The 24,264-nt window shown below is 41.1% G+C and overlaps 1 protein-coding gene across 1 annotated transcript in view; it reads left to right on the top strand.

Moving 5' to 3' along the window:
* Positions 1–1,675: 1,675 nt before the first annotated feature.
* LOC311526130 (UDP-N-acetylglucosamine transferase subunit ALG13-like) overlaps positions 1,676–24,264 on the top strand; it is a gene marked incomplete at its 5' end in the record, with an annotated part of 39,565 nt that continues 16,976 nt past the window's right edge. The window contains 20 exons of the mRNA XM_084638851.1: positions 1,676–1,816; positions 2,806–2,889; positions 5,015–5,065; positions 6,241–6,287; positions 7,515–7,587; positions 8,593–8,674; positions 8,928–9,108; positions 10,094–10,169; positions 11,035–11,143; positions 13,064–13,128; positions 13,867–13,967; positions 15,162–15,289; positions 16,166–16,403; positions 16,579–16,692; positions 16,897–17,053; positions 19,739–19,874; positions 21,245–21,280; positions 21,408–21,463; positions 22,351–22,413; positions 23,197–23,368. Coding sequence (XP_084494977.1) covers positions 1,676–1,816; positions 2,806–2,889; positions 5,015–5,065; positions 6,241–6,287; positions 7,515–7,587; positions 8,593–8,674; positions 8,928–9,108; positions 10,094–10,169; positions 11,035–11,143; positions 13,064–13,128; positions 13,867–13,967; positions 15,162–15,289; positions 16,166–16,403; positions 16,579–16,692; positions 16,897–17,053; positions 19,739–19,874; positions 21,245–21,280; positions 21,408–21,463; positions 22,351–22,413; positions 23,197–23,368 — 2,110 coding nt within the window. The remainder of the gene's footprint in view (positions 1,817–2,805; positions 2,890–5,014; positions 5,066–6,240; positions 6,288–7,514; positions 7,588–8,592; positions 8,675–8,927; positions 9,109–10,093; positions 10,170–11,034; positions 11,144–13,063; positions 13,129–13,866; positions 13,968–15,161; positions 15,290–16,165; positions 16,404–16,578; positions 16,693–16,896; positions 17,054–19,738; positions 19,875–21,244; positions 21,281–21,407; positions 21,464–22,350; positions 22,414–23,196; positions 23,369–24,264) is intronic.

Raw genomic sequence — 24,264 nt, 5'->3', positions numbered from 1 at the left:
AGAAACACAAATGACAGCTGTCTTCATAAACAGTTTATCTGCTGTCCAATAGCACAAATTAATTTTTCTAATCCCCCAAATTTTCCTCACTGAGATTTTCACTTTCTAAGTTGGCAAAGACAACACGGCTTGGTTAATATTTACCACTTTGTGAACTAGGTATTGCAGGAGTTGGGCCTAGAGTCCCTATGAAACTACTTAGCAGTTTTGGCTGCAGTAGGGACCAAAGGAATTAACCCCTAATTTGCAACATGCTATTTATAGTCATATATAAGCACAGCAGAAAAAAAGCTCTAAATAATATGAACTCAGCCTAACAAGAAATCCCTTCTCTTCCTAGGGTGGGATGAAGAACTAGAGAGCATCTGTTGTCAGTATTTTATTGATCTTTTAGTCAAAGAACAATCAATTTTACAGGGGGAAAAAAAACAGATACACACATGGACTCTGAACCTGCATATGAGTAATTTTACATGGGAACAGTCCCACTGAGCTCAATGATTTGCAGGATTGGGGCTTACAAATAGAAAACAAGAAAGACAAATGTTTATTACTAACTTACACTACATCTAAAGGACTCTAGTAAAACACATAAATGTTCATGTTCTCCTCTCTGATGCCTCATTGGTTCATTAGAACTTAATTGTCACCAGCTCTGTGTATTAGGCACCTGTTTTTGAAAAGGAGTAGAAAAGCCTTTACACCTGCTAAGAAACCACCCAAATCTGAATATAAAAGGGGGGGGGGGGAGAGGGAGAAGGACACACAAAGGGTAATATAACCAGTGAAAAGCAAACTAGAGCAACTAAGAGTGACATTCTAAGGAAATAAAGTTTTTAACTTTCTCTGTATTTTAAACTATTACATTTTGATGCATTACAACAGACAAGCTAGACCACATAAGCAAATCAGTCCAAAATTATCTTCTATGAGAGGCATATAAAATAATACTTCACTCGCTACTAATAACAACCCTTGGAGCAGAAACAGCTATATGGAAACACATTTAAGGCGACCCAGGACCACCAGCCAGAATCAACAGCGAGTCTTTGTGGGGCTGTGGATTCTAAGCCTGCCCTGGGGGGCTAGTTCGGTTGTTAAACACTTGTGATTGCTCTCCCTCCCTTGGGATGTTGTGTCTGTCGTAGCCCCACGGGGAAGAGGAGAAGGGAGCAGTCCCCAGGCCCGGACACTTCGGGACGCCTGTTCTGTAACTTTTACACTTTGCTCCTTGGGGCTTCAGGCACCGATTGATTCCCCAGGGCCGGCTCGCTTGGCTATATGAGGCACGAGACCAGGGCCGATCACCAGAAGAGGCGCGGAAGCATGGGCAGCCCGGGCTCATTGCCTGCAGCTGGGCTCCCAGCGAGCGACGCCACGCGCAGCCCCGTGCGCCCGGGAGGCGGCTGCGCTCAGCGGCGCTCCCCCTCCCCACTCAGCGCATCCCCGCCCCACCGCCGTCTCCCCTGCAGCCTCCCCAGCGAGCCCCTCCTCCCCTCCCCCCAGCCCCACGGCTCCAAAGCCCCCGGGGCCACAATGCAGCTGTCCTCCCACCAGCCTGGTGCCTGCTCCTAGTCCTCAGGCTGGACCCGGGGGCTCTTGCCTCGCAGAAGTAGGAGTTACCCCTCCCTCCTTGCACCCCCACCCCCCCCCCGAACCCGCCCCCGGTCGGAAGATGCAGAAAGGCTGGAAGAAATACTTCGGCCAGAAATCCCTCAGCGAGGTCACCATGGATGAGTATCTGGCCAGCCTGGGGCTGTACCGCAAGCTCACTGCTAAAGACGCCTCTTGTCTCTTTCGGGCTATTTCCGAGCAGGTAAAAGGAGTTTCCTTCCCACCCAGGGTGGCTGCCCCTCAAGGCTCGTTCCCCTCATAGGCCAGACCTGGGTGGTCCTTTCCCCACCACATCCTAGCTCTGCTAGCTGGAGTTCAATACAACTCATGCCTTTGGGGAGAGACCTTCTCTTCTCCCTTCCCCCAGATTCTAGCCCCTTCTCTCCTAAAAAGAGCCAGCTGCGCTTGTAAGTGGGGTTTGACTTCTTTTCTTTTGGGGTTCTCGTTTGGACTAATCTTCTACCAGTGGTTACCTAATCAACAATCCATTTATTTTCCTTTAGCATCTTCAAATTCTTCCGCTTAAAAATGCGGGGGCAAATAACGTAAGGCACAGATGTGCAACCCAAAAAGATCATGCTCTATATTGAGGCTCTCTTTATGAGTAACTTATAAAGGGTTTTATTAAACGATTAGTCGCTTTCTATAGACTGTTAGTCCAATGGGTCTATAGGTTGATTACAACTGTCTATCACCTAATGGTGTGCTTATAATTACCTATAGTATATGTTGTTCAGGTCTGTAACATGCTTATAATATATTCACCTTGTAATGTAAATCGAGGTTCTCAACCTTTTAATTTCAGAGGCTTCCCCCCCCCCACATGATATAAAAACTCCACTGCCCACCTGTGCAGGACACTTACCTGGGGCTCCCTGCTGTAGAGCCCCCGCAAAGCTAAGTTGTTCACGCTTTGGCTTCAGCCCCAGGTGGCAGAGCTCAGGGCCCTGGGCTTCAGTCCCAGGCAGTGGGGCTTCAGCTTTCTGCCCTGGGCCCCAGCGAATCTAACGCTGGCTCTGCTTGGAGGACCCCCCTGAAACCTTCTCACGGTCCCCCAGGGACCCTGGACCCCTGGTTGAGAACCACTGATGTAAACTATATGTAAAGGGAGCCTTAGTGCAAAGTGTAATTTAAAATTAGCTGAAAACCTTTCATTTCAGTGCCTTTTAAAACACCTTTTTTATTTTCTAGCTGTTTTCTTGTCAGATTCATCATACGGAAGTCAGGAAGGCTTGTGTTTTGTTTATGAGGGAAAACCAGCATAACTTTGAGTCTGTAAGTAGACTAGTGTATTTATGATATGCAAAGTTTTGTGTGTGTGGAAATAATGGGGGTGTTTATACATAAACAGTTATGTAGATCTCTGCACTGAAAACCTACATCTCCCTGTACTTTGTTTTGTTAAGTTTTGACCAAGCCCGGGTTTAAACTAGTACTAAGCGAGATGAGAAGTTCAGGGTAAAAGGCTTGCTCGTTTGCCTTACTCTGTATTCTGTCCATTAGTTTCTAGTCAACCTTAGATTTTGTTTCTAAACCTTGGAAATATATTTATATGGCACAACATTTTTATTTGTAAAAGGTAATATACGTTTATTCTAAACATCTGATCTCTCATTTTAAGTAACTGATTATAGTACTGTATAGACATTTAATAAGCTATCTTTGTGAAACTGAAACTTCTTGTGTGTGAGGAAACTACACTTTGAAGTAAAACATGCACCTCTAAGGACAGTGGAATACAGCATAGCTCTTTAACCATGGTGTTATACGTGCTTTAATGTCACTGTACGCTTTCAGTGGATGACTTCAACAACTGTAGGAGCCTGCTATTTTCACCCAGTGAAGACTCTGCTTTAACTGAAGTGGTAGAGGTCTGTGGTTTTCATTCAGAAGATCACAAATTAAATCCCTGCCGACAACTGTGGTGTCTTTATATACCTAGCCTCGGTTTGTTACAATACTGCTGAATATTAGGAAATGTACTTGTTGCTGCTGATGGATCAGTGGCAACAGGTAAACTTACCAGTATAGACAGGTCCTGTGACTGCTTTGAAACAACCTGGTTCTGAAGAGCATTCTGAATACTCTACTGGCTATTTGAACTCTAATTCACAAATGGCTTTCCCTGCATCTTAAGGGAACAATTCTAAATGTTTTATCCACCAAATAGATATTGAAAGCAATAAACTAACTTTTTAGTATTATAATACTGTAAGTTTTCTACAGTCTTTTTCACATCAAGTGTTAAAGTGCTTTGTACACTGTGTTCATACTCCCACTTAAATGCAGCTACCATTGCGGTGGAGGGAGACATCCAGTTGGCTCAGAACATGCTGCATAATAGTGAGATAAGACATTTTGGTGACAGGCACTTGCACGAGTTCCTACTCACAATTATTGCTGTGGTATTTTAACTTCCATACAGAGCAGCCAAGATCTTTGCCTTATCCAATAAAAGAAGGACACAGTAAACTACGTGGCATTTAAGATATTGGCCTCTGGAGGAAGGGCTGGGGTGAGCAATGCTAGTATTTGCACTTGTGTATTTTAGGATATCTACCTTTCCCAACCTTAAGCTATCCCTTTTCAACTGGAGGAGTAGATATAAAATTTGATAATAGCTAAAATTGTTACCCTGCAATTTAAAAACAAATGTGCTTGAAAAGTCACTTCTGCAATGCACTGAATGCAAGCAGGTGGGGCAAATTGTTAAAATTTTCAGACCGAAGTATTAGACCCAGATATAACCAAATTGTACATTTAGTTTGGCACGTGCACGAGATATCTGGACCTTCCAGACCTCATGTTTGACACAAGACATTCCCATGTGCTACCTTAATATGTTTGAGGAAACACTGCTATAATTCTGACTTTGTGATTTTTTTTTTCTTCTGTTCAATCTAGTGCATATAGATAAAATAGCTTTTCAGCAAGAAGTTACCTCCTTTACTAAGCACATACATATGCAATTGTTCCTAAATGTGGGGGAGAGGGAGAAATCATTCATGATCAGGAAGGCTACTTACTTGCCTTATGAACTCGAAGGCTGTTGGCCTAAAACCACTGCCTATATGCTGACCAATATCATCTCATTGTTTCCTTGTACTCCTCCCTGCCCCAATTGTCTCTATCCATCTGTTGTCTTATACTTAGATTGTAAGCTCCTTGGAGCAGGGATCAGCTGTTTGTACATCGCCTAGCACAATGGGGTCCTGATCCGTGACTTGGTTCCTAGGCACTAGAGTAATACAAATAAGAAAAATATTTTCAGTTTTCCTCTAAACGTTTTAAATACAAAGTGCAAATTCTGACTCTAAATGTTTCCAGCAGATTTAGTAATGATATGCAGCTGATTAAATCAATTATATCTTTTTTCTTTTTCCTTTTTTTTTTTTAAAAGTATGTGGAAGGATCATTTGAAAAATATCTGGAACGGCTGGGAGATCCAAAGGTAAGGCCAGATTCATATTCCTGAGGCTGAGCCCCAAAAGCTCATGAAGTTTGCTGGAATGTAAGTTTGAATGTTTTTTTGTTCTCCCTGCTAACTTGTATCTCAGTCCTGTTCTCAGATCAACATAGGTGGACCCTTGCACCTGAACAGAGCACTGTTGATTTCAATAGGACTTTGTGTGGGTGCAGTAGAACTCTGTGGATCTGATGGCAGGATCAGGGCCTTGGTTCTTGCTTGTGGGCAAAAAAGGGGCATTGTCAAACCACAACAATGTAATTTAAGCTGAGGGAACCAAACTTTGGTCCTGTCAGCCTGGATCTTTAACAGGCTGTTACAAAACTGGGTGCATAATTCATAGCAAATGTTTGACAAATTTCGCATTTTTTTCCAGATTTGGAAAAAAGAAAACCCCTACTTTCTTACTTATTGTTTCTTTGAAGATTTTTAACTAGTGAACATGAGCAGGATATAAGAGTATCTAAAGCAAATGTAGTATGTTTATCAAAGAAATACTTAAAAATATATTTGAGACTGGCACAGGTCTAGCTAGTAGAGCTTAGCTACAACTTTGCCTCTGATTACTGGGCCAAAAATTGAATACTTACTTGTCCTATGTCAGTGATCTTCTCTTCAGGAAGCCTCATATTTTACAAATTTCCAGACGCAGAAGGAATCAGAATTTTGCAAAAGATGGAACTTAAGAATTTGAGGAGTACATCATCACTTCACATTGATTCTCTCTCTTCCTCTCTCTCAGTGGGTTTTCTTCAGTGCCCACATAAATATTTTTAAGGTAGTCTGAGGGGTTTTACACTTACCACTAACTTTTAAGGATTGAGGAGTAGACCCTTTTTCTCCTTGTCCCTATGAAGCACAGTTATTGCAGAGGGCAGTATATTCAGATCTACTCCTTTATAGAGCTTGGTTTGAGTCTTTTAGGGCTTTGAAGATAGGGGCTCAGAATTTTATCCAGTAGTTAGAGCTGGGTAGAAAATGCTTATTTAAAAAAAAATCACGAAAAATGTTGACTAGCTCTTCTAATGGTATAGTGAGAGCCAGTATACAGTTCCAAGTACTGCATGGCAGGCTCAGTGGTCAGCTCCACTACACATTTGACGAAGAACATTTATTTTTGTACCTTCTAACATGATCTCAAAATAATTTTATACACCTAGGAAAGTGCTGGCCAATTGGAAATAAGTGCGCTCTCATTGATCTATAAGTAAGTCTCTTCCTTTTTTTTAAAATTTTTATTTTAAAATAAAATTAATTTTGTAATGGGCTGTGAATGGTTAAGGGTACTAGCTGTGGGGCCCAGGATCTCTTGATTAATAGATTTTTAAGGCTAGAAGGGACCATTATGATCATCTAGTTCTGATGTCAGCTTGGCTTAGGAGTGACTGCCGTTCAATGTTTATTATGTGAATGGGTGGCTGCAGACCAATTCCAGGTAAAGAGGATCCCACATCCTGAAATGTACTGAATTGGCATCCTAATTAAGTCTCACAAGAGGACAAAGACCTGGTGGCCATGGAGATGGAGCTAAGCCTGACTACTGGAGGTTTCATTGCTGCTGCCCAGGTAGTACTGGCTCTGTGAATTATAAGAGGGCTTCAGACTCTAGTGATGTCTGTTTGGCACTTTTCATAACTATTACACTCTTTTTTTAAGAGTTTACAGTGAAAGACTTACTGACGGGGAAGTGTATGAAATGATGTAGAATTGTGTGCACTAATGCTAGCTATAAAAGTTAATTGCCAACACACAAATAAAACTCTGTGCTTGGTATATGAGGTGTCCTTGAAAATTCAGGAAGTGAGAAGTGCTGCTCGGTGTGTATGCCTGGAAATGCATTTAAAATAAATTATAATTTCAATTAACATTTGAATCCTCTGTAGGCACTGTCTGTCTTGCTTAAAAAAAAAAAAATACTACCACTTCTGAACAAACAGTTTAGGAGCCTAATGGCAGAGACACTAAAACACTTTGCATCCTGTTTCAGTCCAAAATGAACAATTAGATTTCTACAAGGTTCTAATGGCATCCTGTACTGAGATTCTAACCCTTTTGGGAACTACTTCGTTTAGGGTTAATTGCCTCACTATCAGAGCAATCTGTCTTGAGATCAGAATTACCTGACATAATTAGATGCTCTTTTTATTATCTGAAACCAGACATCGTAGATTTTACCAAATATTTCTTCTTTCAAGTAGATGGTTCCACTTTGTGAATTTAGTTATTGCTTAAATTTTATGTTGGCATTCACCTGTTAGGAAAAATATTCTGCTCTCATTCTCTATATTAACCAACAGTGGATTCTCCTCCAAACTCTTCTCTTCAAATGTCTTCATAACAAGCACTTGCATTAAACGCATGCTCTTTCAATTCTCGATTTTTTTTTTTCTCTTTCCTCTCCTTCTCCCCCCCCCCCCCCCGCCTTCTTGCCTAGTCGAGACTTTATTCTGTACCGGTACCCTGGAAAGCCACCTGCCTATGCTACAAACAATGGCTTTGAAGACAAGGTAAGGAGATATGAGCCAATTTTCTACCCTCCCACTCCTAGATAGCTCTAATTTCACTCTGTTCTAATGAGATTTTCACTTCAGTTTTGCTCTTGTAACTCCAGTGAAGTCTCTGCACATTTTGCACACTTAAAAAACAAAACCAAAGCTAACTTCAACAAGGCTAATGCTCCCCAAATGAATTTTTTCACAGTTGAAACAGTTCCTGTTGGCTGCAGGAGTTAGGATATTACAGATGAGGAATCTTCCCATTTGATCAGCTTTAGCTTTTCTGGGGTGATGGTGCTTGAATTTTTTTTTAATCTTACTAGGTAGAATGAGATACTTGGATTGAGTTGCTAACGAGCAAAGTGAAGGTGGCAAGATTAGACAAATATATGGGTGAAGAAAGGGTACTCTTCTCCCTCCCCCAAAAGAGAACAGACAAGTTTTGGGGGGTTTTTTGGGGTGTATTTTTCCCCTCCTGGATAGAAATTAATTAGCTTGATTTTTGTGGGTTGTGCATTGTTACGTAAAGCAGTAGATAGTCTAAACCCACTTGAAGTTTTTACACAATTGAAGGGTGTAGGGAAAGTTCTATATTTAGCTTTTTCTTGTGAAATAGCTTTTCCTCTAGTTTGATACTAGTGGGCCAATAAGATTTTGAAGTTTGGGGATTCTAATGTAAGAGTGGCATTTAACTTCTAGACTGTTTGTTCATAAGGTAGTTGACTCATAGTAAAGTCCCTCATATTTGACCTTTAACAGTTCATGAAATGACAAAACAGTGTCCATGTGGGTGATAGGCAAACTTATTTGTACACTTGCTACAGTCTTTTATAGGGATCAACTCTGTTTCTAACACTCTGTTTGTATTTATACTAAGCATACCCATTGTTTGGACAGCGTGTTAAAGCACTGGCCTTAGAATAAGTAAAGGATTTGTAGTCTCGAGTGAGGACATCAAATAGAAAATGTTTGGTTTTCTTTCATTTCTTCCTCAAAGCTTTTTGTTGTTTTTTCAAGATCTTGCTGTGTTGTTCCAGTAACGGCCATTACGACTCTGTGTATACAAAACAATTTCAGGCAGATGCTGCTGTTTGCCAGGGTAAATTAACTCTCTTACACTATTTTTAATGGGAAGAGTGTTAAGTTCTTCAAATGTTCTCTTTCTTGGGAGGAGAGGGGTACTGAAGGGAGAAGAAAGTGGAAAGCTCATTAACTATTTTTAATGTAGTTGGTGTGTTATGAAAGTCCACAATAAGCACATCCACTACTCTAAGGTCACCTGTCAGACTCCAGGTGTTCTTTGTCTGGCACGAAGTCAAAACCATTGGGTTCTCTGTGCTTTGTTTGCCCAGCTGTCTTGTACGAGATCCTGTACAAAGATGTGTTTGACATGGATGAGGAGGAATTGAGAACTGCAGTTGAGATGTTTCGAAGTGGGACCAAAAAGAACAGAAACAGTGCCTCTGTTGGAAGTGAGGATGCAAACTTTGATTGCCTTCCCGAGAAAGTGTCCAAAACTTCATCTGAAAGGAGGTACGGGATTAAAAACAAAATATCCTGTGAACGCTAACTGATCACTTAAAAAAGGTGTTGGTGGGACTAGTCGTCTAGGTGTGTTCTGAGCTTCCATGTGGAACATCTGTGGCCATCCTCCAATGTCCTGGTACTGAGCCAGAGTCTGAGCATATTGTGGAAAAAGCAGCGTGTTTTTCCTGGGACTGGGAAGTGACATGTTTGAGCAGCAACCTTTCCCACTGGCTATAGTCAACTAGCACTGTCAGATGGCACCTTCTTACTGAACAAATCATGAGTAATCAGAATCATTGGCTTTAATTCCTATTAGTATGGCAGCAGCAAGACTGCTATGAGAAAGTGAGCTGATTCTATTGTAGCTCGTACATCGTTAACTATGCCTTAAGTTTAGGACCAAACCCTGCCCTCATTTGCAGTGCCACTGTGTAGCCCTTTTGTTTCTGATGGGGTAGTAACCAATGGCATTGTACAGATGAGAGGACAACATTTGACCTTATTAATGGTGATGAAGTGCAAGCCAGACAGGACCCAATTTAAGTTGCTGGCTCTGGCAGTTCTTAAACACTTTTAAATTAGACACGCTTGTTAAGGAGTCCTTGAGATTTAAAAAAAAAAAGGAACTCCATAGTGCCCATGAGTGGAATAACTGAAGGAGTGTTTAAGTTTGCAGAATAGAACTGGGCTGACCCTTTCTTAAACATAAAGCAATGTTGGCTGCTACTGCGTGGAAGACCTGAATTGAAGGGGCTACGGGAGAGATCATTTTATTTGCAATCAGAAGAGAGTTTACTCTGTGTGAGTGCTGCATGTGCAAAACTTCATATTTGTACTACATTATAATAGTGTTAGGTTCTGGCTTGCATCTTATCACTTGATGGCGCCATGGTTCTTCTATTAGGTCATTCAGTCAGTTTGATCTTGTTGATTTCAGGGCTGGCAAGAAATCTTGCATTGTATTTTGTAATCCTATTTTTAAATTGCTTAGAGTGGAAGACTGGGAAGGCAATGATACTGACAACCCACCTGAAGATAAACTCAAACAAGGCACTGAAGAGGCAAAGGTTTGGCAATTAAGGGAGAATCCTTTAATTCTTTCCCATTAGTGTTCATGATACTGTGATTAAGGTTGAATCAGCCCTTCCTATTCTAAATGCTGCTGTTGAAGATTTACACCCTTTTTTTATTTCCTCAATCTTGCATGTGCATGTTTAGTTTTTAGCCCTGGTATTCTTTATCCCTTCTTTTAAATTAATTTAAATTTAAATTAATTATGTTGAGCCTTTTATCATATTAAAAAGCTTATTTCTGAGACTCTTGTTCTCTAGGTAGCTTTAAAAAAAACCCTACAGGTTTTAAAAACAAAATTTGGCAAACAATCCCTGATCTGGACTCTTACCTAGAAACTATCTAATTTATCTTATTTTATTTTAGACACATGAACAGTGCTGTTCCATTTTACCAGGCCTGGCTCAAAACACTGCTCTAGCTAACATTCAAGGAGCCTGTGTATGCGTGTAATGTAATTAATTACACGCACACACTCATTGACTTTGGTTTGGAGTTGTGTGGTCAGCAGCTTCTGAAAGTCAGTCTCTAGTTAGTTTTTTCCTTCCCTGTTTTTACCTAGTGACTAAAAACTTTCTATTCTGAAATCAAGCAGATCAGTATAGAGTCTGTGATGAACTTCTTCAACATGATTTTTATTTATCTACTTTGTCCTCAAGCCTCAGAATCCATAATACCTAAAGACTTGTTCATATTCTTCTTAGATTCTGTACTTGAAGCAAACTAATTACATCTCATAGTGGAAGTGAAAGAGGCAGGGAAGACAAAGTGTATATGCTTATTTGAAATAATTAGAACCTCTGCAAGGGTTGTGAATATATGGCATGCTTTTAATTGTAGTCCATTTTAACTCTGTTTTAGCCTCCAGAAAATCCATCAAAGATGCCTTTTCCCTATAAAGTGCTAAAAGCCCTGGACCCTGAGATCTATCGAAATGTAGAATTTGATGTTTGGTTGGACAGCAGAAAAGGTACCTAAAAAAACCCTTTGAATAGTCTATAAATTCCTGGCTAACAGTAAAAGTTTTATTGAGGCTCCATGAGATTATTTTATAGACCTATTTACAAGTATTCAGGACCTGCACAGAGGGCTTGAGCAATAGACACGTACCTGAAACGTGAAGGGCATTATCTAACCCAGCAAACGTATCTGTGGAGCATACATCCTGTTACCGGCCAGAGACTTCTTCTTTTTCATCTCTAAGCAACCAGTAGAGTACTTCCAATTTTATGTGATGTCCATCATGCTCCTGAAATCTGATCTGTTGAGAAAAATATACTGGTTCTGGACTAGGAAATGTGGGGGTTCAGGAAAGCTTAGTGCAATAGCAGAGTATCGTCTTGTAATGCTATTTTCAGATCACGTTCAAATGTAAAATGGGGACTTTTATGGTTGCAGTATCTGCACAAAGGCTCATGTGTTCCATAAATTGCATTTGGGTTCAGAGTAACAGGAAAGGGTGGGGGTCACTTAGCAGTTAGTGTGCACTTTGAACTGCCAAATGAGACAAGTGCTCCCTTCCTCCCCAGCTCTCCAGGGGCTTGAGCACTAGGGAAATGTTACACTCTCTCCCCACATCTCTCTTGTTGCATTCACATCTGGGATTCTTTGGCATGCAATAGGTTCGCTTTACTCATCACTGAAATTTAGTCCAGTCCTTTCTGGGACTAAACAGAGCAGCCAGTTCCCAGTGTGCAACAGCACTATACAGAAATTTAGGAGTGATAAAGGAAGAGTAACTTTTCAGAATTTCCCTGTCAGGGAGATTTAAGTAGATTACAATTATCCAGATACATCCCGCCTTACAAAATGATCACAATTGGTCAGCATTTGGTGTGCTGATGGAAGATCTGAAAACAGCAGCCCCTAATGCCAGGCTGGGCTTTTGACTCTCAGTACAGCTACGCTGCTCGCTCCTTTTGGGGAGGTGTAGAGTATATACACTGCACACGCCTCTAGCATGGGTATTAATAGTAGTGTAGACAGGAAAGGCACTGCTTAGGCAAGTAGAGTGAAGACATGGCTGAGCCCTGTGTGTATGTACCCTACATAGCTCTCTACTTGCACAAGCAGTGCCTCTCCTGTCTACAGTGGTGCCCTCCCCCCAACTGCTGGAGTCTTTCCCCACTGCAGGGAAAGGCTCCAGCCATTGGTAAAAGCTCCGGGAGCCTTTCTCTGCTGCCAGGGCCTGCCAGAGACTTTCCTCACAGCAAGGAAAGGCTCTGGCAGGAGGGAGGTAGTGGAGAGAGATTCTGGAGGTTCCCTGCTGCCGAGCCTTTCCCCACTGCCTCCCCCGTGCCAGAGCCTTTCACTGATGCATGTAGCTACACACCAGTGTGGATGCAGCCTGCTTTTCATTGTGATGTGTAGCTACCCATACCCTACGCACCACTGCAAGTGGTATGCAGTGTGGACATAACCTCAGTGCTGACTCGGAGGAAAGGGACGTTTTTTGTTTCTGGCCCAAAATTTCTATATAGTATTGCTGCACACTGGTCCCAGGAAGAACTGAATTTCAGTGATGAGCAAAGTGATCCTGTTGCATATGTATTTTGTAAAGTGCTTTGGGATTCTTTGGCATGCAAGAAAATCTGGGAGGCACAATCTTCCTCCAGAACCCAACTGCCATCATTCACATTGGAGTTGTCACTGTGCTTTGTGGCATCCCAAGATGTGGGGAGAGTGCAACATTTCCCTAGTGCTCAAGCCTTGGAAGGGATTACTTGTCTCATTTGGTAGTTCAGAGTGCTCACATAATGATGTCCAGGAAAACACAGGAGATAATTCACTCATTTCAGCCTATAATACATACCCAGAATTGCACTCAAGGGAACTAATAGGTAAAAATGAAGAATAGTACCTAGCTTACTTTCACTTTGATCTCTTGTAGAACTTCAAAAAACTGATTACATGGTGTTTGCTGGGAGACAGTACTATTTAGGAGACAAATGTCAGGTTAGTACTCGAAGCAGACTCAGTAATGATGAATTATTAAAGTTGCTTTAAGTAAAGTATAAAGTTATAAAATTATCTGAACTCATTGGGTCTTACAGAGATTTCTTCTTTCATTATAGCTATTAAATACAATGGGGTCATCTGAATGATTTTTCTTTTTATTATTATTATAACTTTCTGTAAATTCAAAACTAGCACAAGATAGTGTATGGGAAGGGCCACTTGAAAGCGGACCATGAACTAGTGCTATGAATCCTGAAAGTCGAGGAGTTTAAGACTGAACTCTTGAAATACACAGACGCCCCACTGACTGGCACTGTACATGAACCTCAGCAGAATGGCAATGAAAGATGGACAATAAGAGGGTTTTTTTGGTTCTGTGTTTTGCAGTGCCTAGTGCAATGGGTCCTGTTTAGCTGTTGAATCGTACAAGGCAGTTTTGGTTCTGACCTGTCCTCTCCCTGCCTTTCTTCCATCCATTAAGTCCTCTCTTATTCTTTTTCTTGTTGTTTGTATCTGTTCCTGCAGTGTCTCTCCCTCTGCTGCCCACTCATCTACTGTCTCTGTTGGGTAGGGCGGGGAGTGCTGGACTGAGGTATTCCAAGACTCTCAAGCTAACTCAGTGGTATGTGAGCAGCATGAAAACAGCTCCTATGTTACCAGCCATTGGGGGGAACCAAGCACCATTAACGTGTCACCGTTTGGGTTTACCTACTCCCCCTTTGTTTCCCTCTCCAGGTACGTCTGGAGCCTGTGGGTAAGTACTACAATGCTCATATCCAGGAAGTTGGACATGATGGCAACATGGTGACTGTGTTCATTGAAGAGCTGGCAGAGAAGTAAGCAATCTGAAGACAGCCTTAGAGCTGTGTGTCTTATTTGCTGAAATCCTTTTTCTTTGTTGAGTCTGCACATACACACCTCTCTCCCAACAGACGTTTAAATTGTGGCTGTCAAATGGTTTTGAAACTCTGGGTGCAGTTTCTTTTCAGAATATAAAATAAAAACCAGACCCAGTTCCTTACCAGTTTAACAGGTTGGCAGTAGCTACCATTCCACTGGAGCAGATGGCAGGAGTAACACCTCTTGGGTTTTCATTGAAAACATTCTGGGTATAATCTAATTACCATGTGGACAGAAAGCAGAAGAGTCTCCTGCCGGTTGGGCTGAGTTCATGGTAAACAATGAGTCTACACAACTAGCTTCTAGAACTTCTTAAGAGTGGGACTTGCATCACAGCTAAATAATGGGTTGCTTTTAGTCCTTGAAATTTGTTCTGACAACTCTCATTCAAATTCTCTCCTTGCCCCTCCCCCTTAATTTTGGGAGTTTTGTAAATGCCTTAAGATAAGTCGTATATCTAGCAAAAATGCCACTTGTTGGCACATCCCAAATTTACCTTTGATAATCTGTATTGTTATCTGTAAGATTAAAAAGCACAACTCTGGTGCTATGTGCATGTTATAAGTAACAGGTATTGCAGCATGCCCTTGAGTGAAAGAATGTGCAAAAGTTAGACTGGATTAAAGATAAATTTAAAACAATCCTGAGAGTAGCTAGCTAGTCTCTGAAAACCAAGACAGTGCTGGGATCCAAATTAAAAATAAATAAATTAAAAAGCGGTGTGGGTGGGAACTGACTACTGTACACATTTTACATTAATATGTGTCTTACTAGTGCTGTAATGGGGATGATTCTGCCTCTGACACTGGATCTGTCTCTAAAGGATAGTTGCCATTGATGCAAGTTACATGCCTATAGCAGGAGAGTCTTTTGTTTTGCCCTCATCTATCTCTGAGAAATCTCAAAGTAGGATTACTATACACATGGGTTGGAATGATAAAAAGCTATATTTAAACTGTCCCCTGGGTTTGGCTAACACAGATGTACATACATTTCTAAACTGTCTTTGTTTTTATGTGCTGCTTATTTAAAGAAAAATCTCTTCAGTAAGATCTGCTTGCACTTGATGGCAGCATGGCAGTCATTTTTGTCTAATGTGGCACTGACTTACACTAGTATTTTTCATGTAGACATATTGTTCCATTGGCAAACTTAAAACCAGTGACACAAGTGACACCTGTCCCTGCATGGAATGTGGTTCCCAGTCGAAAAGGAGGAAACTATCAGAAAATAACAGGCGGCTATGTTTCAGAAATAGGTTTGTACATGGTTTCAATAAGAATCTTATTTGATTTTTTTTTTAGGGGAATGAACGAGGTTTGTAGCAGCAGTCTTCAAATATTGGATCTGATTGAATTCAATTGGTAATATAAAACTCATTTTAAGGGGGAATGATTGAGGAAAACCCTTCTTTGGAGAGGAAATGAATGGAGGTGAACTTCTGATGGGTATTTTGCTGGGGTACTTACAAATAGCACATCCATTGAGAATGTGTGTTAAAGTTTAATATTTAAAACCTTTAAGAGGCTGTAAAGCACTTCACAGACAATATAGAAAGGCCAGGTCCCTTCATCAAAGAGATTATCTAATTTTGTTATAAGAATGATGGTAACAGCAGAGGGAATGAAGTGAGGAAGGGGTCGTGCTACAGAAGTACAGTTCCATAGTAAAGCAGTGTAGGCTTGTGTGCCTCTTGATGATTCAGTGAAGGGTTTTGTAATTGACCCATTCCCTATGGGAATCACAAAGTAATGTCTCCAGGGAGGGGTTTGAATGATGAGTACGGGCTTGGCCTAGCCAAAACTGGGAGGCTATTCTGTGCATAGGAAGCTTATTAAACATTCTGCTTATCTACCTGTAAAGGATTAAATTAGTATTTTAATAAGCTCACACATTTGATTGCACTTTTCTGGGTGGATGACTTTTTTGCCATACTCCATATCCAAATATTAACTTACAGAATTTCTCATATGAAATTGTTAGCATTACTTTATAATCTGAATGTACCTCTGGAGTTTCTTATTTCTCCATTTAAGGCAGTCAAGTAGATCCGTACAGATGTTTAACTGAGCTAACTTTTCTTTTCCACTCTCGCCCCCATTATTTTTTTTCTTGTGCTTCTTTGAAATTGCAGAAATGGATATGAAATCACGGAAGAGACTGTTTAAGAAAGTCCGTGGGAAGGAAGTTTACATGACCATGGCTTATAGTAGGGGTCAGCCAGTTCTTCCACCTCGGCTACAGCACAATGTTCCTTCAGGTCGCTCTTCTCCAATTAATTGCTCTCAAAGTTGTGGGAATATGGCATCCTATGATCACTACCGTCCTCAGAATTCTCCTCAGAGGCATGGCAGGGGATATGGAATGCCCAGGTATGAAGCCTTGGAACCCTAACAAAGACCAGTATTCATTTCCCTGTTAGTTTTCCCACAGTTTTAGCCCTAGCTAATATTCATCTATTTAATAGATGACACTACAGGTGAGTTTCATCTGAGAGAATCAGTAGGCACTTCTTGGTAACTGGATTTTTTTGCCCTTTAAATTTAGGGGATCTGCCCGATTTATAAACAGGAACAACATGGTTGGCCCTCAAATAGCATTCTACCCCGGACCAGGGAAGAGATGTTATCAGAGCTATGACAATTTCTCCTATAGGTCCCGGTAAGCGAGTATAAATTTCTTTACAAAACATTGTACTACAAATAAGGGGAAAATAAGCTTTTAAAATGGCATGATACTGAACAATGGGTAAATAGCACTTCTGCAAACATTTATGTAAGGGCATTTCCAAAAGAAGTATAATTAAAACTTAATAATGGAAATCTGCTTAAACCCCCGTGTGTATGTCTTGATTTTTCTCTAAAGTTCATATAGCCGTAGTCGCCGGCAGATGCAGTGTGTCAATAAGGAATGTCAGTATGGATTTGTACCAGAGACTGGGGAGGAGCCTCAAGGTTTGGAAGAAACCATAACTTTCTATGAAATTGAAGAAGGAGATGAGGCTGCTTTTCCTGCTTTACCAGTAAGTCATGAGCTAGCAGTTCATTTAGAAATGTTTGCCAAAATGAGAAGGAAAGCCTGTACAAACATGCAATGTTGGGGTAGGTTGTTAAAACACACAGCTCATATTTCTTGCAATAGGCTTTTCAGACTTGGATGTGCAGCTTTGAAAGATGTGGAAGGGAGTTCTCCTCTTGTTTGCCATGCTCTAGTTAGAATCTCTCAGTTAAATAACTATGAAAGCTGTTGAGATATAGTAGAGATTCAACTCTTACGAATTTACTACAGCTTTTCTACAGAGTCTTGCCACTCACCTGTTGCATCAACATCTGCATTTATGTGTGATATTAAGTGACAAATGGTTGTGATGTTAGAGAACAACACACTAACCACTCAGAAGCTACTTTCTTCTGCAAAAGAAAATAGCAACAATCTCCAGACTGACTTTTTCCTGAACTCCTCTTTGCGCAGCAAGTTTCTATAAAATGAAACCTATTACAGTATGTGAATCCCTTTGTAAGCATAGTTATTCCCCAAACCAAGACCAATCCAAAATGAAGTTTTCAATTCTGCAAGTAAAATGGCAGAATTGAGCCTCCGGTCTAAGTTGTGAACCCCAGCCCCTTTGGTGTCCGCTCTTTAAAAATCATTCTCTTATCAGTCTACTTGCTTTTCCAAATTCTGTTGTAGGTTTAGACTAAACCACCCTGAGTGTGCCAAAAATGGTCAGTCAATATTTAGCTGTCTGGACTGGAGTTCAGGCATAAAATTGCTTAAACGCTGACCATTGTGAATTCAGCCGTCCTGTCTTCCAGAATTTTTTTGCCACTGCCATTTTGATATAATGAATTTCAGAAAAATAGATTTGTTGTATAAATTGGTATCTTCCTTTTTTCCTTCTCTTCTGGCATTTAAACATTGATTATGTTTCAGCAGCCATACTGTAGTCCCTTCTTCTGTTCTGGGCTTAACCTATGACCTTTGTTTAGCATTCTTGGAAGAAAACATTGGTTAGCAACTTAGACGCGCTATTTTGCAACTTCCTTTTCAGACTCAGAATCAGTAGCGTTCAGCAGGAATGTGTGCACCCCATTTCCCCCCCACCCCCCCGTATGTTTGCCTGTAGCTGCTATTGGATTATTTCTCATGTTGAGGCAGCTATTTTGTATCTTTTTTTTCTTTCTTCACTTGCAGTACTTAATGGCAGTGCTGCAGCACTTCAATGTAGACACTACCTACACCAACTGTCAGTGTAGGTAGTCTGTCTCCCCGAGAGGTGGTAGCTTAGTCAATGGAAGAATTCTTCCATTGACATAGTACTGTTTACGGTGTGGGTAAATCATCTTAACTATGCTGTTCAGAGGGTGTGGATTTTTCACACCCCAGCATGAAGCAGTTAAGCCGACTTAATTTTCTAGTGTATACCAGGCCTCATTCCCCAGCCCAAAGTTACACAGCTGTCTGCTAAGGCAGGGAGCTTAGAGATCAGAGGGACATACTCTTCTCTGGACAGAGAGTAAGGCCCTAACTTCAGACATTCCCACCAGATCCGTTTCTCTCACCAGAAACGCCACACAACTCTCCCTCCAGAGTCCTTTTAGTCACTTAGTGTCCCTTGGATCTCTAGGCTCCAAACCTTGGCAAAATAGTGGTACACTTGGGCTGGAACCTGGAAGTATGCTGTTGTCTTGGAATTGCTCCCCAAGTGTGTGTTTGGAAGGTTGTTTTATTAGAGCCGTGGTGTTGCTTTTCTGCTTTTTTTCCCCAACCGCCCCCTATTGAGTTTTGACAGTACATTCATACGTGAAAGTCTAATTACCCTATATGTGGTAACTTTACCTCACTGACCATGTCACATACAGTATTCTATAAAATTATTACATTGCAGCTCCATATCTGCCACAAGAAGCTAAAGCCTAATTGCCATCGGAAGGCTTCTGACTCTCCTTGTTTACTATGCAGTAGCACTGTTTGCAGATTCAGTGTAATGAAGAACTGCTTCTGCCCAAGGCAGGGTTAGTTTAGTTTGTAAATCTGGAATTCAGCAAAACTTTTTCTGTGAGCAGTGTGTCCTGGTTCCAGGCCTCTTGTTCTGAGTCCCAGTCTAGTGCCCTAACCACTGACCATCATTCCTCTCATCACTAACCAGGCGGTATGGAACAGGATGTGTCATTACATTTGTGAGCTCCGAGTCACGAAGTCAATGAAGGCAGCATTGGCTTTGGGTCCTGCTACAGTTCAGTTGGGAAAAGGGGGAGCAGGTTCTATAACCACCAGGAAGATTTCATGGTGGAATATCTCGGATCTCGTCAATGGCAAGTGACACACAAACTCAGTTGAAACTAGTGTATAACACTGAGTTGAGGTTCATGTGAATTTAAACTCTATTCCAGCTTATGTTCATCTAATGTAGCTCTGAGATGAGTGAAACAATTTATATTATGGTCCAGCCTGGAGACCCCAATTAGGGATCAGGACCATGATACTAGGCGTATACACACAGAGGGAAAAATTGGTCTACGTATATTAGGGGAGACACCTGGTGGATACAACATGGAGGGAGCACAAGGTACCAGTGAGATCATTGTATGTGTAATAAGTAGTGTTTTACAGCAAAATTGTTTTGCCAAATCCTGGTTTCAGGGTGGTGAGAACCTCTGGCGAGTTCACTTTGTTCTAATAAAACACATTTTATCTTGTTTCCTAGAGTCAGGGTAGTCCTGCCCCAATAGTCCCTGCCCCTGCAGGATTCTGGGTAGCTAGAAGAGGCCCAAGCCCCATTCCACCCAGCAAACAGACTCTGAATTCCTCAGAGGAGGAAGTCGATGAACCGAGTGATAATGGTAAGTTCTAAATCAAACACACACTTGTGTTCGGATTAATCCAGAATCTCCATTTTTGTGTATTCCCGTGCAATGTGTGTGCAGGCTACAAAAGCAGATCCCTTTAGCTCTGCTGCTGAGCCATATTGCCTTACAGTGTTCTTCACTAGGTACAGAGATGCCTTCCATTTTTCTCTTGAAGCCCAGCTTTAGGGCAGACATCTGTTTCAAGTAGTTAGAAGCATGCACATGTGCAACACCTCAGCTTTTATTGCATGGCAAACGTGTTAATCCATTTCATTTAATAGTTTGCCAGACTAGTGCTGATATGACTCTGCGGCTTTGTAGCAAGACAACTCATTGCTTGAAACATACAACATAGATTCTATTTGGTGACAGTTACTATGGCCTTTGGTGGAATGGAATAGACTAGTATTGTCGTCTTCTGACTTTCCTCACAAAGTAATAAACTTAGTTACTAATGTTCTACAAACTAAATCAAAGTGCATCCTTTTAGTAGTAGCCTTGGGTATTAGCAACTGCCTTTTTGACAAAAAGGAGCATTGTCTAAGACACCTTAGTAATCTTTCTAAAAGTGCCAATGGCTCTTTTTTTCATCTCTCACGGAAGCCAGGAAGGGCACTCAGTTTAATATCTCTTGATTAAAAATGAGCAGTATTGGAGAGTGTACCAGTATAGTTCTTTTCTCATTTCCCTATGCCTTAATCCTCTTTCAAATGTATTGCCTATTAATTACAGTGTATAAGGAGTAAAAGGTGCATTTTTCAGATAATTTCATTGTAGATCTATTTATACATAAAACACTTTATAAATAGTGACTAGAGAAGGGTAGAAATGTAGTGTTACAGATTGTGTAAAGGATTTTGCATTTAAAATTATTATAGAAATGTAACTCCTTTTGGGGGGTGGGAACAGTCCTGTACAGACTTGAAACACTTGTGGCTTTTTTCTCCATGTGTTCTTTACTTAACTATCTTAACTTTAATTCCTGTTACACAGAGGTGTATTAAGTCAAGTTATAAATTTAGCACAACTTTTCAAATAAATGTAAACTAGGGCCAAATTCTTAGATACATCTAGCTACACTTCGTTCTGCACATCTAGACTCAAATTCGGGTTTTCGGGGACTATAAATGATGTGTTTTGCCTTTGGACTACTTTGTTAATGTCACTTGAGCTGTGAAAGAACTGACCACGTAATGATAGATGTTTGTAGGAAAAGCGGAAATGGTGCAATGTTGGTGTATCCCATTCTAGTAATCCTTTTTCTTAAGACGGCTCAATTCACCTTTGTTGGTGACTGAAATGTAATTCTGATCTTTTCTGTGTTTAACTTTCTGAAATGAAGCTATCCGTTTCCTCTTTCCTAGGGGAATTTCATGAAGAATATATGTACACCCCTTCAGGTCAGTAAGAATTGGACTCTCCCATATTACTCACAGTGAATGTAAAACAATAGTTTGATCTCGCACAAGTTTTTGAAGGATTAGATTTAATGCTCCTGTTTCAATTAATTTTGCCCATGCCCTCCAGATCCAGACTGTGAAACTCCAACAGTATTTAGTTCAGCAGAGACTACAGCAAACTTGGTAAGCTTTAGTCACTGTTTGGATTAGGCTTCCTAGAAACACATAACATCCTTCAAAGAAATTGGCCCTGGAAGCAAGCTGAGTGTAGATGCCCAAGGGTGGTTTTTAGGAGGAAGGAATAATAGTTCCATTTATATTTCGCATTTCTTCCACTTCCCCTCCCACACCCCACCCCCTTTCCAACTAGATAGTGAATGCTTGTCTCTGAAGGGATCCTACTGAAACGTGACCTCATTACAGTATCATTATAGGGTTGGTCTTTAAATCCGTGCACAGTGCTTATCAAGTATATACACATCCTGGTGGTGGCTTTTACAGTCTGAATTTTATTTGTAAGAGTTCTGCTCCATGTCTGTCCTCACACTTTTGTGGGGAGAAGGGAGGTGGAAAATCATCTATGTTCTTTGTAAAGCCATGATTCTTCCTCCTCCTACTTCTGTTTTATATGCTACTCTACAAGTCCCACACCAGTGTATGCTAGCCTTCAGAGACAGGACTGGACCAGACCTTGCCTTTAAAATCAGCCAGTTTGTTAATGGGCTTGGAGAGGCTACTGTTTAGTGAAACAAGGTGTTTTCTCTTCTCTATCCCACACCCCTGCAGCTTGCTGGTCCAGAGGTCAGGTAATCAAGTGCAGGTATAGAAGGCTACTCTGCACCTGGCAGTGCAGAGTGCACTTGTGAACTGGCCTAACTCTAGTTTAATTTAGGGGGTTTTTAAGCAAAGTGCAGGATCTTTGAGTATATATTTTAGAAAATTAAAGAATAACTAGAAGACTTTGGGGTTTCTGGCATCCCCCATCCCCCTCCCTCCTTTTCCCCACAGTCTTATAGCCTTGTGGTTTCTCTACGTTTTAAACACACTGTTTTGCTTTGAAATCTCTTCAGGATGGAGGGACAGGTTCTGTCTCACCTCAAGATGGAGTTGCTTCATACAACTATTCCCAGAAGGTAATCTCAATCATGGACCATTAAGTCACATGTGACAATGGAAAGTTGAAAAATTAATGAAGAAAACCAAAAATGAACTCTTCTGCTATAAAGAGGTGGTCTGCCTACCTGTGCCTACAGGGTTGGGGCTAAATCCTACTTGTTTTATGATGTGAGTAGTCCCGTTGACTTTGATAGTCCTACTTGAGTCAGCGAGGAAGCAGGATTTGGCCTTAACTGCATTAAACGTACATATATCATTCCCCACCCCAACACATACACTCACTGTTGTTGGAATACTTTTTTAAAAAAAAAAAAATCACACAGTACTGTAGCTTTGAACTTGATTTAAACACGAAGTGAAGTGATATTGGTGATCATGTAGCAATTGAGTAAATTCTGTGTGTGTGTGTGTGTATATATATATATATATATATATATATATAAAAAAATTCTCAGTATAGCATACCTGTGTAATGGATGTATTGCACTTGTTCATTTAATATTGTAAGCCCTCTCATAGAGATGGTGGAGTTTTTTGCTTAGCATTTTATGATGTAGAATCCTAGGACAATATAAATATTTGGGGGAGGAGGGGTTCTTGAAAGCAGATGTTCACTATTCCATATTTTCTGTAGTAATTTTAGGCTGGAATTGGATCCCTAACTCCTTTATGCTCCTCTGAGTATCTCAGCCTAAATATATATGAAAACTACCAGACCCAGGTAGTATTTCAAAAACATGTGTGGGTTTTTTAAAATCAAAGTTGACAGTGTACTAAAATCTCTCCTGGCTCTTTTGCAGGTGATGGTGAATTCTGCAGTGATCTCAACCTCCTCTTGTGTTAATAATGCTCCAACAACAGTCTTTTCCTCCAGCACAGCAGCAGCCACTCAAGCCAACGTTACCACCTCCATTCCCCCACAGACTGCAGTGCAACCCATCCTGGTGTCCCCTTCTTCTGCTGGAAGGCCAGGTAGAGTGTTGGATACAAAACTGTAAACTTCAGGTTCTACTCCTGTTCTCACTTCTCACCACCCAGAATACACACTGAGTTCTTAAAGGTATTTCCATAGAATGTGGTTCACTTCTCTATGAATCTTTATTACCCCCACTGCTGACTTTCCTCATACACTGACAAGCCAGGTTTACATCTTCTTGGAGTCCCTCTTCAGCAGAAACAAACATAGATGGCTCCCTAACTTGCATAGGAACTGCACCCATCTAGTCTGGTATCCTGTCTTGGACAGTAGCTGCTTCCAGATGCTTCACGGGAAGGTGTAGGTGCAGTGGGTTAATCTGCCCGCAGCATCCGGTCCCATCCTTGTCTCTACTAGAGATTGGCTTAAGCCCTGAAACACGAAGTTTAATATTGTTGCCTCTTAGCACAAGTGTCTAGCCAATATGCAAGGCCTTGCTGGGTTACTGCTCTAAGGAGTTGAAATTGGTGACGTGGATCAGGTATTTCTTTGGTGCAATCTCTATATTTACAAAGAATGTTCGCAATGTCCTGTTTTCCTGAACACAGTAGGAACAAAGCTGACACTTTGCTCACAATTTCCAAATCTGCCTTTCCAGCCAAGCAGCTCTGTCTCTGCTCCCCACAACTGCATGTCTGGATTCCTGCTCACTTCCTCATTTTTCTGCCTCTAGTACGCACAGCTGCAACCAGTTTAATACCTCAGTCACTGTACTTGAAATCAATCCCTGGGGAAATCCCTCAGCCCACATGGTTTAGCTGCTCATTGACCTCGTATCTTGTGTGGTGGCTTCATTGTCTCCAGATACCTATCTCCATAAAAGAGCTTAATTGCTTTTTCCATTTAGCCTGAATGAAGGCTGGCTGGCATACCCATCAGCATTAACATGGTC

Source organism: Lepidochelys olivacea, assembly GCF_965140295.1.
Source record: "Lepidochelys olivacea isolate rLepOli2 genome assembly, chromosome: 9".
Classification (NCBI taxonomy): Eukaryota; Metazoa; Chordata; order Testudines; family Cheloniidae; genus Lepidochelys; species Lepidochelys olivacea.
This window is presented reverse-complemented; position numbering and strand designations above follow the sequence as displayed.